The sequence below is a fragment of the Prinia subflava genome, chromosome 4 (genome assembly GCF_021018805.1).
Source record: "Prinia subflava isolate CZ2003 ecotype Zambia chromosome 4, Cam_Psub_1.2, whole genome shotgun sequence".
NCBI lineage: Eukaryota > Metazoa > Chordata > Aves > Passeriformes > Cisticolidae > Prinia > Prinia subflava.
The window spans coordinates 63,477,322-63,496,786 of record NC_086250.1 but is presented as its reverse complement, the minus strand read 5'-3'; the positions used below and the strand labels follow the sequence as shown (position 1 = coordinate 63,496,786).

General features: G+C 38.7%; 1 protein-coding gene across 1 annotated transcript in view; it reads left to right on the top strand.

Moving 5' to 3' along the window:
• SEMA3C (semaphorin 3C) overlaps positions 1-19,465 on the top strand; it is a 118,071-nt gene that overhangs the window by 97,635 nt on the left and 971 nt on the right. Inside the window, exons 13-18 of the mRNA XM_063396980.1 lie at positions 4,259-4,347; positions 6,454-6,495; positions 7,766-7,923; positions 11,736-11,803; positions 14,684-14,814; positions 16,728-19,465. The exon at positions 16,728-19,465 is cut by the window's right edge and continues 971 nt beyond it. Coding sequence (XP_063253050.1) covers positions 4,259-4,347; positions 6,454-6,495; positions 7,766-7,923; positions 11,736-11,803; positions 14,684-14,814; positions 16,728-17,141 — 902 coding nt within the window. The 3' untranslated portion in view covers positions 17,142-19,465. The remainder of the gene's footprint in view (positions 1-4,258; positions 4,348-6,453; positions 6,496-7,765; positions 7,924-11,735; positions 11,804-14,683; positions 14,815-16,727) is intronic.

Genomic DNA, 19,465 nt, shown 5'->3' with positions numbered 1-19,465 from the left:
TGGGAAGGTGGCTGCCAGCCCTGACTGCTAACCTGCCACCCTCTCAGGTGCTCTGCTGAGCCTCAACAGAGGCTGTTTTCTCAAACAGACAGATTTCAAACATTCTATAAACTATTTGCTTTCTTTCTTCTTTGTAAGGTTATTTGTACACATCAGGTTCAACCCAGATAAGAGATCAGAAATAATTAGCTGCCATTAGGCTGACAGGTAAAACATGGAGAAAAACTTTTAAGAGGGTCTCCAGCAGTGTCAGACACATCAGAGGTGGGGACTACTGAGGGAAGCCTCTCAAAACTCATGTCAGAGTAGATGTTGGTGCCTATTGCAGTCATTTTTTTAATGATGTGGGAAATTTGGGGGTTTTATTTGTAGTTCGGTTTGTCCATGTGATGTGGCTCAGGGGTAAATGGGTCCTGCCTCTCTTTGAGGCTCACATTACTGACAGCTGCAATGTTTGCTTAGAACTGGGGAAATAAAAACTAGGCAAAATTCAGAGAATGAGTTTTATAATTCTGATTCAGCCAAAAACCTCTGAATTTTTTGATGTTTGTTCATTAAGCTTTGTTTTTTCCATTGCCCATGGTCAGGCAGACCAGGAATTAATGTAATCAGGCACAGTCTAACTGGTATTGATGAAGCTTAGCTGATTAATCTCAGTCCAGAATCATGCCTTGCATTTCAAGAAATATTATTTTAATTATGCTTCCATTCCATTTATTGAAGTGCCTTCCTTTTTCATTTATTTTCCACTCTGAATACATACTACATGCTTTTTTTTAGTCTGCACTTTCCTCCCTTGCTGTTCCCAGTTTCTCAGTCCTGTCAGAGGGAATGTGATCTCAGTGTCATTGTCTTGAATGTCAAGGGACACCTGCATTTGTTAAGCAGGTTTGAAATTGAAAAGCATTTTGAATCACTCCTGTCCTCTTGCTGTCAGGTTGAGGGAGATTCCCTTTTGTTTGTCCATCTCCCCTTGAGTCACAGACTGCTGAGCTGATGCAAGGCTGCAAACAGCTCCTGGTGAAGAATTAGGAAAGTGGTGAGCGAAAATCTGCCTCTTCATTTCTAGTGGCAGATTGGCATTCCGGAGACAGTAGCTTTTTAATGACTATGTAAAATCATAGCAATGGAGAACTGTTTTCAAGTGGATTTCTGGAAGTAAATGGCAAAGGAAACCATGCTGTTCATTTTTATGAATTTTAGAGGATTACCTTCTAATTTCATTAACTGACCAAACTTGAACAAATTTCACTTGCACTTGTTTGATGATCTCTTATGCCTGATTTACAGCATTAAATATTATCTATTGTGAAATACACTCAGAAACAGCTCAGGCTCTGCTTTGCATAAATGTCCTGCAGTGCACAGGGGTTCATCTTTTCCTCTAACCCAGGGAATTTAGTTCACTCTTTTGCCATTAGCAGAAATAATCAAATAAGATTTTTGATAAAACTCAAATATACCATGAGCTTTCTATGTGAACACATGTAAGTGACTTGACTTGTCAGATACAAATTTGTGTTTATAGTGGAGACAGCAACGCTGCTGTGAAAGAAATAAAAAGTGGGGTTTGGGGACAAATATTTGCTTTTCATTTATTAAGGAAGAGGCTGAGCATCAGCAGCAAGTATTTTTAGAAGCAATGGGAGAACTATGGCCTATAATCTGTGTATTATTGGAAGTCTTCATATATAGGTGAACATAGAGAGATATATGTATGGACTATTAGAATCCTTTGCTCTAAGAAATTTTATTTAATCAGTAGCTTTCTATTGCCTACTTGAATATTTATTTTAAACATGGTATTAAGTCTCCTTTAAAGCAATGGAACATTCCTTTCTGCAAGGATCTGTCCATCATGGTACAATACTGAGTCAAAGCAAGTGGTAAAATACTGAGTCAAAGGGAATGAATCCAAAGGTAAACAGTCCTTCACTCTGTGTATTTTTCTGGGCTGTGACAAAAAGGTAGATAGGAACCTGCTTTACAAATAGGAAAGGTTATTAGCACACAAGGACTTGGCAGTCAGGCATTATCAGTATTTTCTGTGCCAATGCCCAGGATAAAATCTCCCCTCAGGTTCTGATTTCAGTTTGGGGCAATGTTTGAAGACTCAAGACAATTTAGGAATTTTAAATGTGTGGCATGTGCTAATGGATCATTGACATAAACCGGTTCTTCAGAGTCTCAGCAGCCTTGCATTCCTTTGCAGGTAAGGTCACTGTCAACATTCTTAGTGCCCTGTATGTCAGGGTTACAGGTACTTGACACTTTGCAGGCAGCTAAAAAAAAAAAAAAACCAACAAAAAACCGAAAAATCTCCTGAAAGGCTGCAATTCCTTCCTGCAGCTCTGGTTGAGTATTTTGTAAGGCAGAGTTTAATGTTAGAGAGAGAATTGATAAAAGAGTGCAAAGAAGTAGAGGTAGACTGGACTGAAGCCATGTACCTGTGTGAGCAAGTTATTCCCTTAAGTAGGAGAAGAAATACACACAACTCCTTTCTCCTTTCCTCTGAGGGAGGCATCTGCAGCAGTTTCACACTTCGGTGGGTCCTGGCAGTCAGTAAATCTCTCTCAGGTTCTCATAGCTTTGCTAATACTGGCACCCAGGCTAGACCACAGCTGTGCTATCACAAGATTTAGTTTCAGTAAAGTTTCTTCAGAAGGAACTGCTTTATCATGCCATTGTATTATGAGAATAAATGTCTCTGTAGAAAATTCTCATGAAAAATTCATGCCTAACATGCCCTGAGCATGAACCATTGATAGCTACACATTTTAGTCTTGTCAGCTTTCAGTTTCTCTTCTCCTTCTTTTAAAGACAAAATACTGCAATGTGCTCTCTGTGTGTGATCAAGTGATTAAATATTCTGGCTTTAAACCTTTTTTTTGGTAATAATAATAATATCAACAACAACAACAAGTAGTAGTAGTAGTAGTAGTAGTTGCAGCAGCACCAGTAGTAGTAGTAGTAGTAGTAGTAGTAGTAGCTGGCTTCCTCAAGTGAAATAAGATGTAAATTACTTACAGTAATCATCTTGCCCTGCAGCTCTAGCTATAGAATTTAGTCACTGAGCTTAAAGCAAAAATAAAATTGAACTTTTTCAGATTTCAGTCTTCATTATGAATTGCCAAACAGGAAACTGAAATTTCTTAATAAATGTAGATACTTGCCTGTACTGTGCTGTGCTAATGTTCTACTAACTGCACAACTCTACATTGCTCTTAAAACTTTTGAAGGCTGAACAGAACCTGTACCATGTGTTCTCATTCCTCAGAATCAGTATTGAGCAGGTAGATTTATTCTACACAGTCTAATCTCTAGGTCTTTCAGGTAAGAGGAATTCTGTGAGCTTTTTCCAAGTTAAAATGCTCGTTCTTGTGATTATCCTACAGTCTGCCTTTTCTGCCATATCAGAAATACTTCAGTGGCTGTCTCAGCCTTTAAGAGGCTTCACAGACGGACCCCTTCATCTCACGTATTCTTTCCACATAAGAAATTTGGAAAACTAATCATAAATTTCCCCTTGGTCTCACTCATCTACCCTGCAAAAAATACTGTCATTGCCACATATTTCTACTTCTTACTCCTTTGATCTGAGTGGATTTGTGAGGCTTGGAACTGTATTTTGAGAGGGAAGCCATGATACAATAGCTAAAATATCTTCACCTTGCTTTTTCTTTTTACCTTACAGAGCAAAATATTAACTCCTACGAATATATAATGTATTTGATTATTGTTTTAATTTCATTTTTAAAAGAGCTTTTATCTTACTGTGTTTACATGTGGATAAAGTTATTCTTTGGAAGGTTTACCTTTCATGTCATCGGTTATCCTGGTGTTTTTTGTTGGATATGAATATATTACATCCTGCAGTACCTCCCTTTTACCTGTTTATATTGTGTTTTACTTTAAGATCATTAGGATAGATTCTGCCTCTGTGTGTCTGTACAGCAACAGAATATATTGATTTTGATTGATCTTTTGTATAGAATGGTAACAGTAATGGTAATAACTCCCATCTTATCATGTCTTAAGTTCATATATGACAATAATACTATAATAGTACCCCTGTATAAGGAATCATCTCATCATTCTTACTGACTCCAAACTGTAGAAATTACCGAACATTTCTTACCTTTCTCTGTGTTATAGTGCTTGCTTCGATGGTTTCCTTTTATAATTAATGAAGGTTAATCTGCTGTTTTATTTCTCCCTCTCTGTGTCACATGGTCTCACTTATTCTCACCCATTGCAGATCAAGGAACTGTACAAAAAGTTGTTGTCCTACCCACCAACTTCTCTGCAAGTGGAGAACTCATTTTGGAAGAGATGGAGGTTTTTCAGGTTTGGCTTTCTCCTTATTTTGTTTTTCCAGAGTGTATGTTCACACAAACCCTTTGTGCTAACAGAATTTGGCAAGGGCAACTATGATTTGATAAAAGGTCAAGCGTATGCTGTCAGTTTGATAACCACATAAAGAGGATTACAAAATGTTGACTGCTATGAAGGCTATAGCTAGCTGAAGCCCTTTTCTTCTCCTATATTTCAGTTGCCTGATTTTTATGTTGATATTCTGGCTAGAAGGATTTTGATAAGCAGTTTTTTAGGAGGTCGTGTTACAATGGCTTCCAGAAGGAGACTTTTATCTTTGGCATCACTATAGAGACTGTTGCTGTGTATGGTTGGAATTTCAGATTTTTGTACTTTGATTATCTGAAGATCTTCCTGGTTCTCTGTTGCAAAATAAAATCAAATTAGTGTTGTTTTTACTTAGCTCCTGTTCTTCAAAGTCACATGCCTCTGGAGTCAAGAAAGCTACAAGTTTAAAACAACATAAGCTGAAAAGAAACACAAAACCTACAGGGAGATAAAGGAATAGCCTCTGTCAATCACTCTGGCATGTAACAGTTGTAAAAACCTAAAGAAAATCCTCACTCTCGTGTTGAAAAATCTCTCTCAAATATTTGAATGGGCTATTCATTAAACACTAGCCTCAGGGCAAATGGTAGTATGCATCTGTAAACTTAGTTAAGGATTTTGTCATGGCCTTTTCTTTATTTCATTGACGGAATACAAAAAGGAAGATTTAAGCATCTGTATTGAGGCAGCATTAACAGTTGTCTTAAGAAAAAGAACACTCATAAAGGCATCTGTGTTAACACTCATAAAGGCATAGTTAGTCTTTTTAGGCTGTGGTTGAAGACTTCCAGTTAAAAGTGATATATGTGAGTGATATTACTTAAAACACACTCTTCACCAAGATATTGCTAATTCCATTTCCTGGAACATAAATTAATACAGGATGAAGCTAGTTGAGCTGTGAGGCATCCTCAGCCTGAACCTAGTTTCTGGGCCTTTATGCAGAGACTTTTTTATCCTGAATGCTAAAAACCATAATATCATAACTTCCTCTGTTACAATCTGTGTGGCATCATGGTGTTTAGGTGAGTCTCTCCAAGAGAGCAGGGATGGAATCATGGCCCCTGTGCTAGTTAATATCAAGGATAGCAAAGAAGGGATCCTCTTCCAGACTAAACAAGGAAAGGAGAATGTGGCATCAGATCCAATGTTGCATTTGACCTGCAGCCTCCAAACAGTTCATGAAGCAGCTCTAAACTTCTCCAAACTTTTGCCAATTCACATGATTCTCAGCCAGATTTTCTAGTGCTGACCTCCCTGCTGTGTTGTGGTCTCCTGCAATTAATCCTAACCCACTGTTATGGCTCTCCTTTGTGACTGAGCAAATGCTGAATCTTAAAAAAAAAGCTGAACATTTTTATTACCATTGATTTTATCGCTTGTTTGGATGAACATAATGACTTAAGGCAAGGAAAATAACAATTCCTTTTCCAGCTCTTTAATATTTGATTTGGACACAGACATTAATAGACTGCTATGATGACACACAGTAGTATACAATACTGTCTCTGGGAAAGAAATATCAAGAACATTCATGTCATTTTAAAAGACTCTAGTAATTGATAATCTGAATTTATATGTTGCATGGTAACCAAACTGTATGCACAGTACATAATTTGTAGGAAAAGGATTTGTTATCTGGGTCATGTGGTAAATATTCTTGAGCTATTTTATGATTTTTCCTTATCATCATCATTAAAGAAAAAGCATTGTTTCTTACTACAAAGTTAAAGTAATAGCTCCTATATTTCTGAGATAGCACAAATGCAGGTTAATTATAAGTGTACAAAAACCCTTTATATACATGTAATAATAATGTGGTTGAGTTTGAACAATATATTTTGTGAGACGTTAATTGTTTATATGTCATTTGTTTAGTTCTGAAAATAGCAGTACTTAGTAGGAGTGAATGGTCCCATGCCAGGATATAAAAATGTATAGTTTTCTCAGATATGACTTAGGTTTTAGTGACTTCTAAATATTAATTTTGGGACAGAATTCTTGACAGTGGTTTGTAACTCTGTCTTTCAGAGTAATTCTCCTATAACAACAATGAAGATTTCGTCTAAAAAGGTAAGGCAAAGTGGAATGCCTGCTTAGTGCTTATTAACTGAGAAGCAGATTGACTTGAATGTTGGAATTCTTAATTCTAACACTAAATATAGGCAAATTTTAAGCACACTAAATATATGCAAATTTTCCATAATGAGTACAGTAAACTTGACTGAAGTTTGCAGGAGCTATTTATATGCCCTTCAGCCACTAAGAGAAAACAATTTCTATTCATTATGTATCATTTCTAATTCACTGAAAGTGTTGGGCTTTTTTGTTGTTTTGAATTAAGGAATCAAAAAAGGACTAAAAGAGGAAATTCACCCTCCTTGTTTTTTCTCCTAAAGTCCCAAATAGAAATTTTTCCTTGGAGGTCTGTCAGAGCAGTGGCTGTTGGGTCCATGTGCAATTGTGCATGTTTGTTTAGTAGTAATAAACAATGGAAATAAGAATGATGGAAACAGCTGAGAGGATTTCTGCTGAAATGCTTAACACATAAGCTAAAAATGTGTATTCTATGATTTTGCAAGCAAGATGTTGCTCAATATTTTACAAAACTACTACTAAGTAAATATTATTCCCTAACTCAAATTCAGTATGCTTTTTCATTTTATTGACAAAAAGATCAAAGGAATTTCAAGGGGTTTTGTTCAATATTAATTTATATTTTTAGAATGATTAATTGTTTTTGAGTAAAACAGTGATTTTGGCCGAGATTTTGGTAATGATCTACTCCCTTTGAACTTCTCTTGCAAAAGCTCTGATTTATTGTGAAAGTTCTCTTGGCTTATTTTTCCAGGTATATAAGGCTATCAGAATCTGGCCTTAAGCCTCCACATAATCTTTAGGTTCTACATCTAGGAAATGTACACAGTGGAGGATCCAACTAGAAACTCTGCATAATATTTATTAAAGTGACTATGTGCAGAGAAAATACTTAGTTCAAAGGCTTGGGCCAATAATCCTCTTTGAATAGGAACCAAGTTCTCAAATCTGAGCCATATAAACTCAGCCTGCCTGCCCCAGAACAGAACAATGACACTCAATGTCCGAAAAACCTTTAACATTCCCCAGTGTTTCTAGGTGTTTTCTAGCAGGAAAGTGGAAATAATATAGCCTTGTTCACCTGAGAGATTTCTGTTGATCTTGACTTTATTTTTGGCTCCCCTCTTGGTCTCGAGTTAATTCCAGAATGAATGGAAAGGTTTTTGGGGTGTGTCAGCCAGGTTTTTGAGTTTTTGGGGTGAAACTCCTGCACCTCTGAAATGAACCCTCGTGTTCCCTCCTGCAGCAACAGCTGTACGTGAGCTCGGACGAGGGGGTCACGCAGGTGTCCCTGCACCGCTGCCACATCTACGGCAGCGCCTGCGCCGACTGCTGCCTGGCGCGGGACCCCTACTGCGCCTGGGACGGCAGCGCCTGCTCCCGCTTCTACCCCACGGGAAAGAGGTGAGCGCCAGGGCAGGCTCTGCAAGGGAAGGTGCTTTCCATCGTGCTGTGCAGCCTGGAGTGTTGTAATGTGATGGAGGAGTGGGCTGGCATTCCTTGCATTGTTGCAGCCATGAGGCCTGACAAGCGTCTCTGGTGGTCAGTTGCCTAAAGGCAAGGAAATGCCCAGTCATGGTGACTGGGCCAAATAACCCCTCTCCTGCTCTTGGACCCTCTCTTATCTCCCTGTAAGACAATAGGTCACTTTCTACCCCGACTCATACCACTGGACCATTTCTCAAAACCTTGGTACCCTATATAAACCCCACTTTTGCCCAGCTCAGTAGAAGAGCTGTCCCTGAAACCCTTCACGAAGGATGCCAATAAAGATTCATCTGTGGAACTTCATACAGCGCTTCTCCTCTCTCTCCCTGCGTCTGCCAAAGGCACTTAGCAAGCTTATAAGCTGAAAATCACTAATAGAGCTAACACTGCAAAGAGCTGGCACTGCAAAGAGCTGGATATCACTGATAACTAAGCTTGCTAAGTATTGCCTGTGCCTGGGAGCTTCGCCTGAGGTACTTGGACAGGAGGTACTTAACAGTACTCCCTGTCCATGAACACCTAAGGCAGCCAGGAAGGACTGAAGCAGCCGGGAAAAATGAAATTGCATGAGCATGTACAAGCAATACCCCCATAGCTGTTGTGCCTGGAGTTATTCGTCACCTAGGACTGTGTGCTGCAGGAGTCTGTGGTAAAGAGCTTGGCTTTTCATATTTAAAGTAATGGATGGAAAAGAAAAGGAAAAAAATGGTTCCTAATCATGAATATTAATCTTTCTTGCTCACACACACAAAATCAGCGATACATTTGTTCGCTTCATTTAAATTCAATTACTTACTATGGATGTAATTATGATAGTCTTAAATACAGCAAAAGATTTCTCAGGCTGTCTGAGGAATAAACTCATTTATATTTTTTTGTTCCTCATTTGCTCCTAAGTGAGAAGAATTATTTTCAGGAAAATTTTAGGCAAATGTGATTTCCATGTAATGCCTGTGGATTTGGATTTTTTGACATGTGGTTTATTAAAGCAGACAGGGAAAGCAATTTCTGTTTAATTTACAACAGAACTAATAGTCCATCTCATAATCTTATGCAAAACAGGAGTATCTTTCCTCTTCCCAGGGGAAATATTTGATAGCAGAAGGCTGTAGTGAGCTCTTGTCTTAAAAAGATTTCACTTCATATACAAACAAAGCTCCAGAATACACAATGAAGTCTTAGTGCAAAGGAGACAAACCTTTCAGAGGTATACTCTTCACAAGTGCCTGGAAGGAGATTGTAGCCAGTGGGGGTTTGATTCTTCTCTCAGGTGACAAGAAAAAGGACAAGAGGAAAGAGTCTCAGGTTGCCAGAAGAGGTTTAGATTGCATATTCTAGAACCATAAAATCATGAAATGTGCTGCATTGGAAAGGACCCACCAGGACCACAGCAGGACACTCCAGGAATCACACCTGAATGTGCCTGACAGCATTACCCAAACGCTTCCTCAAGGCTTGGTGTGTGACCACTCCCCTGGGGTGCCTGTTCCCATCTCCAGCCACCTTCTGGATGAAGAACTTTCCTTGATATCCAGCCTAAATCTGTGACTGTGCTCAGTGTCTGCACCTGAGCTGCAGGTGCAGAAGGCCACATACAGCCACACACATTCCTGTTCCCTCATAGAGGGAGACAGATGACTGAAACAGGCAAAGTTTGGATCTGCTGATAATAGTGTCATGCCCTGGACAATTGTTTTTGTTATTGCAAAATTTTCTTGACTCATTCCTTACTTCAGATTACAAGGTGAAGCCCAAACTGGCCACGTAGCTTTTGGCAGAGTACATGGGGTTGTTAACTGCTTGCATTCAGAGTATTCAGCCACCAGTCTGCAAACTCATTGTTTTCTTCCATGGAACAAAGGTCAGAATATGGGGGAGGAAAGAAAAGGAAAATCCCCAAGTCTCAGGCCACCTAACTCCTACAGCAACATAGCTGCCAAAGGGTACAAGGAGCAGGCAGGTACACCCAGCCTGTGCACTTTCCAGTTTGCCAGACCCATTATATACACCCACCCACAGGGTTATTTCCACTGGGGCTTTCTTTCATGCTGATATTTTGTTTGCAATTTGCTCTTTATGTCAAACCAAAATAAACACCTCAAATTGTATGGAAAAAGGTCTGGTTTTCATATGTGAAGGAAATGAGTTGTCTCTTTATCTAACAAGACAGATTATGGAGGAGAAAACATTGGTAATTAGAGCCAAATCCCATTGTCTAGACAGTAGTTTCTGCTGTATGCATTTGCTTATTTGCTTCTTTTGACACTTCTGTGAATTACTGTAGTTCCTCATGCAACATCAATTTACCCTAAAACACCTTATGGTATTATCTTTATTTTCTAACCACCACCTTTTTTTTTCTTTTTTTTTTTTTAATAAATATCTAAGTGCTAAGTTTACATTCTCAGACCTGCTTAATGCAGGCAATGTGCCACCTCTGACAGTGTGGAGCAGCTCATGGTAGCGCAAGGACTCTGACATTCACTCAGAAATTCTTCATTGCCTCCCTTGACTCCTGTAAATTGTTCACAAGGGTTAAGACCCCACAGCTTAAAATGAAATATTTTTGATGGTAAACATAAAAACCGTACTTGGAATTTCAATATAATTGAAACATCATCTTTCAAATATTTGATTTCAAATGATGCTGTGAAGGCTCAGGTGCCAGGGGATGATGAGCGCTCTCTCTGGGTGTTTGTGCATTGCCTGGTATAATGTGGCCATAGATGTATGGCCTTCACTCAGTAGTACTGGAGCTCCAGGGGCTTTTGATGGTTTCTGATCCTCAAGTCTTTAGTTCACGGTTCAGAGTACAACTGTTTAATGTCCCAACAGAGTCCATTTGCAACAATCTATCACCAATTTTTTTTTTTAGCTTGATAAATACTGAACTACCTTACACAATATTTAGCAATAAAATAATGTATCCTAATAATAATAATTAAAAAAAATTTGTGCACCAGCTTTTCATGCACTGAATTCTGTGAGCTTTGACCTCCTAGTTGAGGAGGACTGAAATGCCAGTATTCCCAGTCCTGGTAAGCTCCCCAGACAGTTTGATACAGAATCATGATTTCACAACTGTCATCCAGATTATATAATAAATTCTCTATTTAGTAGTATCCTGATACTTGGTGAGTTTTATTATATTTTGGAAATAGTCACATCCCTCAAGTAGAAGACAGAACAGAATCTTAGCTCTCCACCATTCTGGGTGAATACTTCAGTCATTCTGCTACAAGGTGGCTACAGGCACCAAAAATAAAGTGCTTGCTAAAATCAAGGTGGGAACATGCCCTTTATCATAATTTTGTGCTGGTGTGTTAAGATATGAGCAGTATGAATCTTATGCAAATCTCATTGTTAGCTGCTTGCCTTTATGAAGAGTTCCAGCTGGGGGTTCTGCCTTTGAATGCTCAGTGTTGGGAGTGAGCAGAGGTCTCTTCCATGGATTTCCTCTGATCCTTCCATCCCTGTACCTCCACTGAACAGCTGCTTTACCTACAAAAACTGCACCTGTTTACAAGCTTCAACAGCTGCTTCACCTAAACAGTGTCTTTTCTCCAGCAGTCCTGCCAAGAGTAAAGCACACTCACTGCAGGTCATGAACTATCCCTGGCATTTGATCTAGTAAAAAGACCAAAACACACCAAATCCACAAATAAAAAAGTGGTTATTTTCAGTGTAGCTATCTTGGAATAACATTTTATTTTTACAAAATATTGCAGGAGGAGCCGTAGACAAGATGTGAGACATGGAAACCCTCTGACTCAGTGCCGAGGTTTCAACCTGAAAGGTATTATAATTTAGAGATCCTCATGCTATATAAAGAACACATGGCTTTCCTTTATATGATTCATTTTAGCTGACATTATCACTATGGTTTACTGGTACAGCATAATTATTTTCCAAGTCTGAGTTTTGTTTTGATTTGGTTTTAGCATCTTTCCTTGCAATTACATGAAACTTACACATATATGATAAAATATAAAAAATCTCTGAGATAGCTTAGCATAGTTGAGAAGCTGACATTGTTGACTGGAAAAAGGTAAAGATAGTTTGAGGGCTTCTCTAACTCTCCAGTCTTTATTAATGCCTTTTCATTTATTTAAGCTTTGAACCTCAGAAATTTTCTGAATATTTGACCCCAAACTGAGTTTTAGAGCACACCTTTCACCAAACAGCAGGATCTATGCCAGCCTGTCTTTTGATTTATGATTATTCCCTTGTTCTTTACACGGAAAAATAAACCCAAAAAACAACTCTTCCAAATTTCTTTATGAAGTCTGTTATTTCCAGCTGTGCAAGTGTTTAGTCAGCCTGCCATGGTGAGGGTGGCCAGGGGAGCCAAGGCTTTGCCCTCCCAGCTAGCATTTTCTCCAGATTGATGAACAGTCAAATATGCCCAAAGTCAAAGGACTAAATGCATATATAAGGCAGCTCAATCCTCTTCAACCCCATGCATGTCTGAGCTAGACAGTGGCAATGTATGCCATCAGACCAAGGGCACACAGAGAATTATGCTCCTTTCACCTCTATTTATGTGCCTGAATTTTGAAGTGTGTTCTAATCTGTACAACCTGGAGATCAAATAATAGAGCTGATTGTAAATGTTTTTATTGATGTTTCCCTAATCAAAGAACAATGCTTTAAAAGTTAAATGTGAAAGGTTCTGTTAATAGTAATTCTACTGAAATAGTCTCCACTGGTTGTTGGAAGAATCTCCTGGATCAGAAAAGACCACAGCAGCTGGGTGTAGATCCCTCTGCTTAAATGAGCCTTTCCCCATGAGTCAGTATTAGGTCATTTATATGAAGCTGAAGAGCTTGAACAGGTAATTCCAAGAGATGACCCCAGTGTCAGAGAATACACCTGAACCCTGAGAGATCCATGTTGAAGCAACTTGAGCTGCCTGTCTTCCCCTGCAGGCTTGTGCTGAGGCCTCCCACCCATTGTCTGTCCCAAGGGTGGATGTCTCCTCATTCCATGTGGAAAATGTGAGAATGTCAACTGTCTGCATTCTGGCCTGAGGGGAAATAATTGTTTCAGCTTTGACAGTCTTGTGAAACAGGTTTCTTGTTTTCCAGCCACTTTTGTAATGTGGATGTATTTATAGGTTTATGTATTTTAGCATCTTTGTAAAGGAAGTTTCTGTGTCAGCAGTGGGATATAGGATAGGTAGATGGCAGTTGTTTCCCTGGAAAAAAAAATGATGAAAAGAATGAGCAATTTCTACTCATGCAAAATATAATTAGAGCCATTTATAGCATCAAAGTGTCATGTTTGACAATGACTGTGTTTGGGGGAAAAAATTATATCTACCTAAAGGACAAAAGGACAAAAGAGCAGAGAGCAAAGCAAAGCCAAGGAATCTTCCAAGCTCATAGAGAACCATAATGCTGAACCAAAGTCTTCTAACATGGTTGACCTCTAAGCACATATAAACTCAACATTTTTGGCACATTGTTATTTTTAAATAAATCATCAAGAACTAAGCAATCTTGTAGGTTTTCTTTTCATGTCTGTTTAATATTGTAATGTTTGTGTTAGCCCTTATAGCAATTACAGAAATGCATTTTGAATGCAAAGTATTTTCACATTATTCTCCTAGAAGTTAGATTTGGTTTTGGTACAACTTCCTGAATGTGCTGAAGGACTAGAACCAGGCAAAGTCTCCTTCCTTCAGAAGAATGGATTTCAATTTCACATATCAGTTGATGAAAGAAGCTGAAAAGAATGGGAGATTAAGTAGAGTCTAAGGAAAACCAGTCTTAGGACTGTGCAAGAACAGAGTCAGATTTTAGACATGCAGACCTCTAGGTATTTGCAGTTCTCATATTATTTTGTATCCATTGCTTCTTTCTCAAAAAAAAATTTAAAAAGTATTTTGTGTATGAGGCAAGCTTTCCAATCTGGAGGTGCTTTGTTTTCAGGATAAATATTATGATTTGGACCAAGCAATAAGCATGCAGAAGTTCCTACTGGTGACTGCCAATTATTCATCCATCGAGACTATAAAGGGACACAACAAGTCCAAGTGATGACATATGCTCAGCACTTGCCCAGGTGTTGCTGGAGTGCTATAAATCTGTCTTTCTCTCTGTTGCTGGGCTGTCTACATATTCATCACATTTCAGGTTGAGAGCCAAGTCCCTTCCTAGTGTTGGAAGAGAAGCAGAGGAGCGGGAGCCCAGCCTGCCCTCTCTGTGCTCCCTGGGATGCTGCATGCAGCTGGAGTAGCTGGAGCCTTCTTTAGGGCATGATGCTTTATTTTGGTCATACAGCCATATTCCCCCAACTCATAAATGGTGAAGTGTGAAGAAATGTATTAAATGCTTCATTCTCTTTTGGACTAGTAGAGAATGAGATAATTTCACAAAAAAATATCCCTGAGCTCAGTTATTCCATCAGCAAAGTTTACCAGCCTATAGGTGTCCTAATTTCTTAGAACAGACCATGTTACTCTGAAAACATTGGTATTTGAAACTGAATGTGCTTCTTCACATTTCAATTAATCTCTTTGAAAATTTTTCCCAAATTTTTTTTTTTTATTTTTGGCCAATATCAGAATCAGTATACATCATTTAATCTATATTGCAAAGAGTTACATGTTTTCTTAATGAAATCACCATTCACAGTATTCTGACCTGTTTTCTTTTTCTTTCTTTCTTTCTAGCGTACAGAAACGCTGCAGAAATAGTTCAGTATGGAGTAAAAAACAACACCACCTTTCTGGAATGCACACCTAAATCTCCTCAGGCTTCTATTAAATGGCTGCTACAGAAAGACAATGACAGGAGGAAAGAGGTGAGTAATGTGAGCAGGAGCTATGGGAGGATCCTCAGTCAGAATCACATTTTCTCCCCAGGCAAAGGTGAGGAACAGTTTGTGTTTTTATCGGGCCATCTGGCTACAGTGAAGCTGGAGAATTTGTGTGGATGCAGGACAGAGACCATCATTTACTCATCTGAATAAGAGCAGACTCAGTACAGCAGGGACTTCAGCTCACTGAAGAGCTCACTTCAGCTCAGTGAAGTTCACTGACTGATCCTCAGGCCCACTGATCTCTGTCAGATCAGAAGAGCTACCAGAAAATTAAAGAAGCTTTGCTTCACACCTTACTAATTGCAAACTGAAGGTTTGCAGCACTCAGAATTTCTTATTGATCTAAGGAAATAGGCACAAAAGCAATAATTTGTATAAAGTTCAGGAAGTCAGCATGCAGTAGCTCCTCTGTGCTATTGGAGAGATAAAAGGCAAAAGTGGGAGAAATGTGAAAGGTTTCTTTAGTAAGAAACTAGTCCAGGCTAAGAACACGTATTGACAAAAGCATTTCCTCACCATGGTGCAATCACATTTTCCATTACTGCACTCTCTAAGGCTCTCAAGTTTCAGCACTGTAATATACAGTATGATTGTTTATGGGGCATGTGCCTTCCTTGAGTAATATAAAAGGGAAAAAATCCATTTCAAATCCAAGGCACTTACTATATGAATAAAAAGAAACATCTTTCAAAAGGAACTTTTAAGTAATGTGGTGTCTGTTGATAGGTTATAAATACTGTAAAGAATTATTCTCCTATCAGGCTATTTTGAAAAACAGAGGGGACTTACAAATGTCTCACTGAGTTTTCAAACTGTTCAAAGACTCAAGCCATGTCCTGGCAATAGGTGCAATTCTTTAACCCATTGCTTCAGTAGAACATATCCCTTTTTTGTTCTTAAGTTCAGTAACTGTGTTAGAATCAATGCAGTTTCAAGGTACAACAGGCTGAATGAAGCAATCAAAGTGTTAATTAGTTTTCAAGCTCTCAAATTTCTGGAAATCTTCCACAATGTCTACAAAAGTTTACAATAGCAGAAACCATAATAAGTAAATTAGTTCCCAAGAGAACCAAGCATAATGCAAAGTACAGTAGCAAAATAGAAAAACCATTCAGAAAAACACCAGCAGTGGTTTCCTTTCATAATGGATTGAACTAGCAATTTTTACTTCATGCTGATATGCAAAGGGACATGTGCACATTCATTTTTAACTGGATGATAGCAAGCTCTGGTAACTTGCTTCTTCCAGATGATGTGACCATCTCCTGGGAAGTGCAGAGTCTGAAGCCAGAAAGGAAATAGGAGAGTACCTGTGCTCCTGGTTAACAGTGAGCCAAGTCCCACTAGAGACCACTGTGGTGATAATTTTTAAGTGAGCTACAGACTCTACAGAGCAGATAGAGTTCTTCAGTAGGAATCTGCTGAAAGTCAAAATATTTAATGAGAAGGCACCTTGAGTTCAATGCCAAATCAGCCTCTCTGTCCTGCACTTTTCTTCCTCTGAGTCTCAGCAGCAATCTCTTGGTGCTGAAAGAGACATTCTCAGGAGTGCAACAGGGCGAATAAAAGTTCATTTCTTCAACTCTACTATTTGAACATTATGAAAACCTTTATTTCTTGTGATTTCCAGATTTTCATCTCTGTCTACATCCTGATCAAATTTAGTCTAACATAAGAAATAAAATTATTTAAGTCCTTTTCTTTATCAACACTTGCTTTCCCTGAGGTAAGCTCTCTCCTAAAGGTAGCAATATTGGTGGTTCCTTGAACATAATGATATAAAAACATAGTGACTTTAGGAAAGTTACGTTTGAAGTGAAGCTTCCCTCAAGGCCCAGTACTCTGTTGTTCCATAAGCTTCCCTGAAAGGTTCCTTCTGCCTTTCTGCTCCCCAGGTCAAGCTGAACGAGAGGATCATAGCCACCGAGCACGGGCTGCTGATCCGCTCCGTGCAGGACAGCGACCGCGGCCTCTACCACTGCGTGGCCACGGAGAACAGCTTCAAGCAGACCCTGGCAAAGATCAATTTCAAGGTGCTGGACTCAGAGGTGGTGGCTGCCATGACTGACAAGTGGTCCCCGTGGAGCTGGGCCAGCTCGGTGCGAGCTCTGCAGTTCCACCCCAAGGACTTTGTGGGGGCCTTCAGCCACTCGGAGATGCAGATGATCAACCAGTACTGCAAGGACAGCAGGCAGGCAGGGCAGCAGAAGGAGGAGTCCCAGAAGATGAGAGGGGACTACAGCAAACTAAAGGCCCTTATCAATAGCAGGAAAAGTAGAAATAGAAGGAATCAATTACCCGGATCTTAATTTTATTTTATAGTAATAGATATTTGTGTCCTCAGTGTAGGGGGCTTATATTTGTCTATTGAGAAACAAATTTGTGCAAATCTGATAAAAAAATAAGTGAAAATCCAGCAAGCCTCATAAAGGATCTGTCTCCCAATTAAATGCAGTGTAACCTAACTAAAGAAAATATTTCAGAGCATTTTCTTTCCTATATGCTTAGTGACTCTAGGCTGGGCTCTGTCCTAGAAGCAGCACTGGGTATTCCTCTTAAACCAGATTCACCTTTAACATCTCAGTATTTAATTACAGCTGAATTGATTTTTTTTACAGTCAGTGCATTGTCTTGCAACTCTGGAACTGTACCAGCTACACTGGTGGTGAAAGAATCTGGGTTAAGATGAATACTTAGAGTAGGATGGTACTAAGATTTCCTTGCACTGCATTTAAGAACATGAGTTTCTTCTTGTTTACTGCTCAATATTGGGTTTACAGCTTTCACTCATCGATCAAATCGTGTGAATGCATGTGGATGGGAAGCAAGTAAAGTGTAGTAGAGATGTTTCACTTGCTCAGAGGTCAAATGAAGGAACAAACAGAAGAAAAAGAAAGAATTTATACTTTATCAGAGTAAGCACTGATTATTGTGCATAGTATGAGTTGTAATAAATTAATGAGTTCTGGAATGTAACTTAAAATATCTCTGCTCATATTGATTTTTATTGAAATAGGGTGTCTTATAACACTACATAGCTTTATAAGCAGCACAAAGGTAACACGAGAATGTTCATTATACATACAATTTTGAAAAACACCTAAGTGACTTAGGTATTTTAGCTACTTTTCAAAGGATTACACACCAATTTCTTTTCAAAGGACAGAATGTAGATATACTGTATAGTGTTTATTCAGAAATGAAACATATAGATTATCTTTATTCTGTTCCATGATTAAATTGGAGGTGGTCTGCAATGTGGAAAAAAGTCATAAGTGTCTTTGAAAATTTTAAAACATTATTTTTTCAACTTTTTTCTCAAAGTTGCAAATATTTTAACTAGAATTTTCTAATTAAACCATTCCCATTTTCCAGTCTTGGTACCCTTTTTCTTTTCCATATTGTTTTCTCAATCTGCTCCTATTTTCAGTTCTCTGCTGAAAAGCAGATCAGGAGAAGAAAAGGAAAAAGAACGAGTGAAAAATAATAGAGAAAAATGGGTTTGAGTCAAAAACCAAAAAGGATAACTTGAGAGGCATGTTCAAACAGAAATCCTTTGTTTAAGAAGCAGCTGTCAGGTCTAATGAAGCAAGTTTTGTTGAAAATTGGGTGAGTGTATGCCAAGCCATCCTAGGAAAAGCAATCCTTTTTTTTTTTTTTTTTTGAGCAACACAAATGCCAAAAAGAGACATATCATCAATCCTTTTACTATATAAGAGTGTTCTGGAAGCCACTGAGTCTATTAGAAACAGTAACAGGGATTAAAAACATAAGAGTACCTTAGAAAAATCACAACTATGGCATTATACCAAAATATAAACTGATGTTCAGCTCAAAACTGAGTTAAGTTAAAATTCTGCTTTTAATAGAATACTCTGGGAGTAACACTACAGGGCATGGAGAAACACATCTGGGTTTGTGCCTGTGTGAATTCAGTCTAGTGCAATGGAAGTAACACTGGTATTTACCTGCCTTTATCTGGATTGTTACTTTATCACCACTCAGGAAGGATAGCTGGGAAATGAGCCCTGATCACACCCTTTAAACAGTTTCTAAGTCCTCTTGATGCTGGTGGGAGCTCTTTGAATTTAATTTGTGTGCTCACTGCTTACATGGTAAGGCCAGCCTGCTTATATATTGCTAGCTGCTTAAGTGCTCTCTCCTCACTCAAGGCCTAAATCTGTATGTCTGTATTTAGCCATTGATAACTAAGGTCCTTCTTGTGGAAACAATCCAGAAATTTCCTCTGACCTCCACTGAATTTGGCCCAAAGAGCTGGTAAAGCAGATTCTGGAGGAATCTGGCTTTTTTTCTCTTTCTTTTTCTCTCTTTTTTTTTTTTTTTTTTTTTTTTCTGTTTTTCTGTTGTTTATTTTATTCCGTTTTTCTTTTTTCCCTTTTTTTTTGCCTTTTTTTTTTTTCCTGAATATGACTGACTTCAGACTGACTTCTGAAGTGTGTAAGTGACAAACCAAAAATGGAGTGCCAAGACATAGAACTACCTCCTGGAATGATACTAGTGCATGTCCTCTCTGTGCTGCCATGCTCTTCCTCTCTCCCCAGCAGACTCACTGCAGAGCTGGTGTGATACTAATGTCTGTTGTGAGGATCATAATTGCCTCCAGATGGAATAC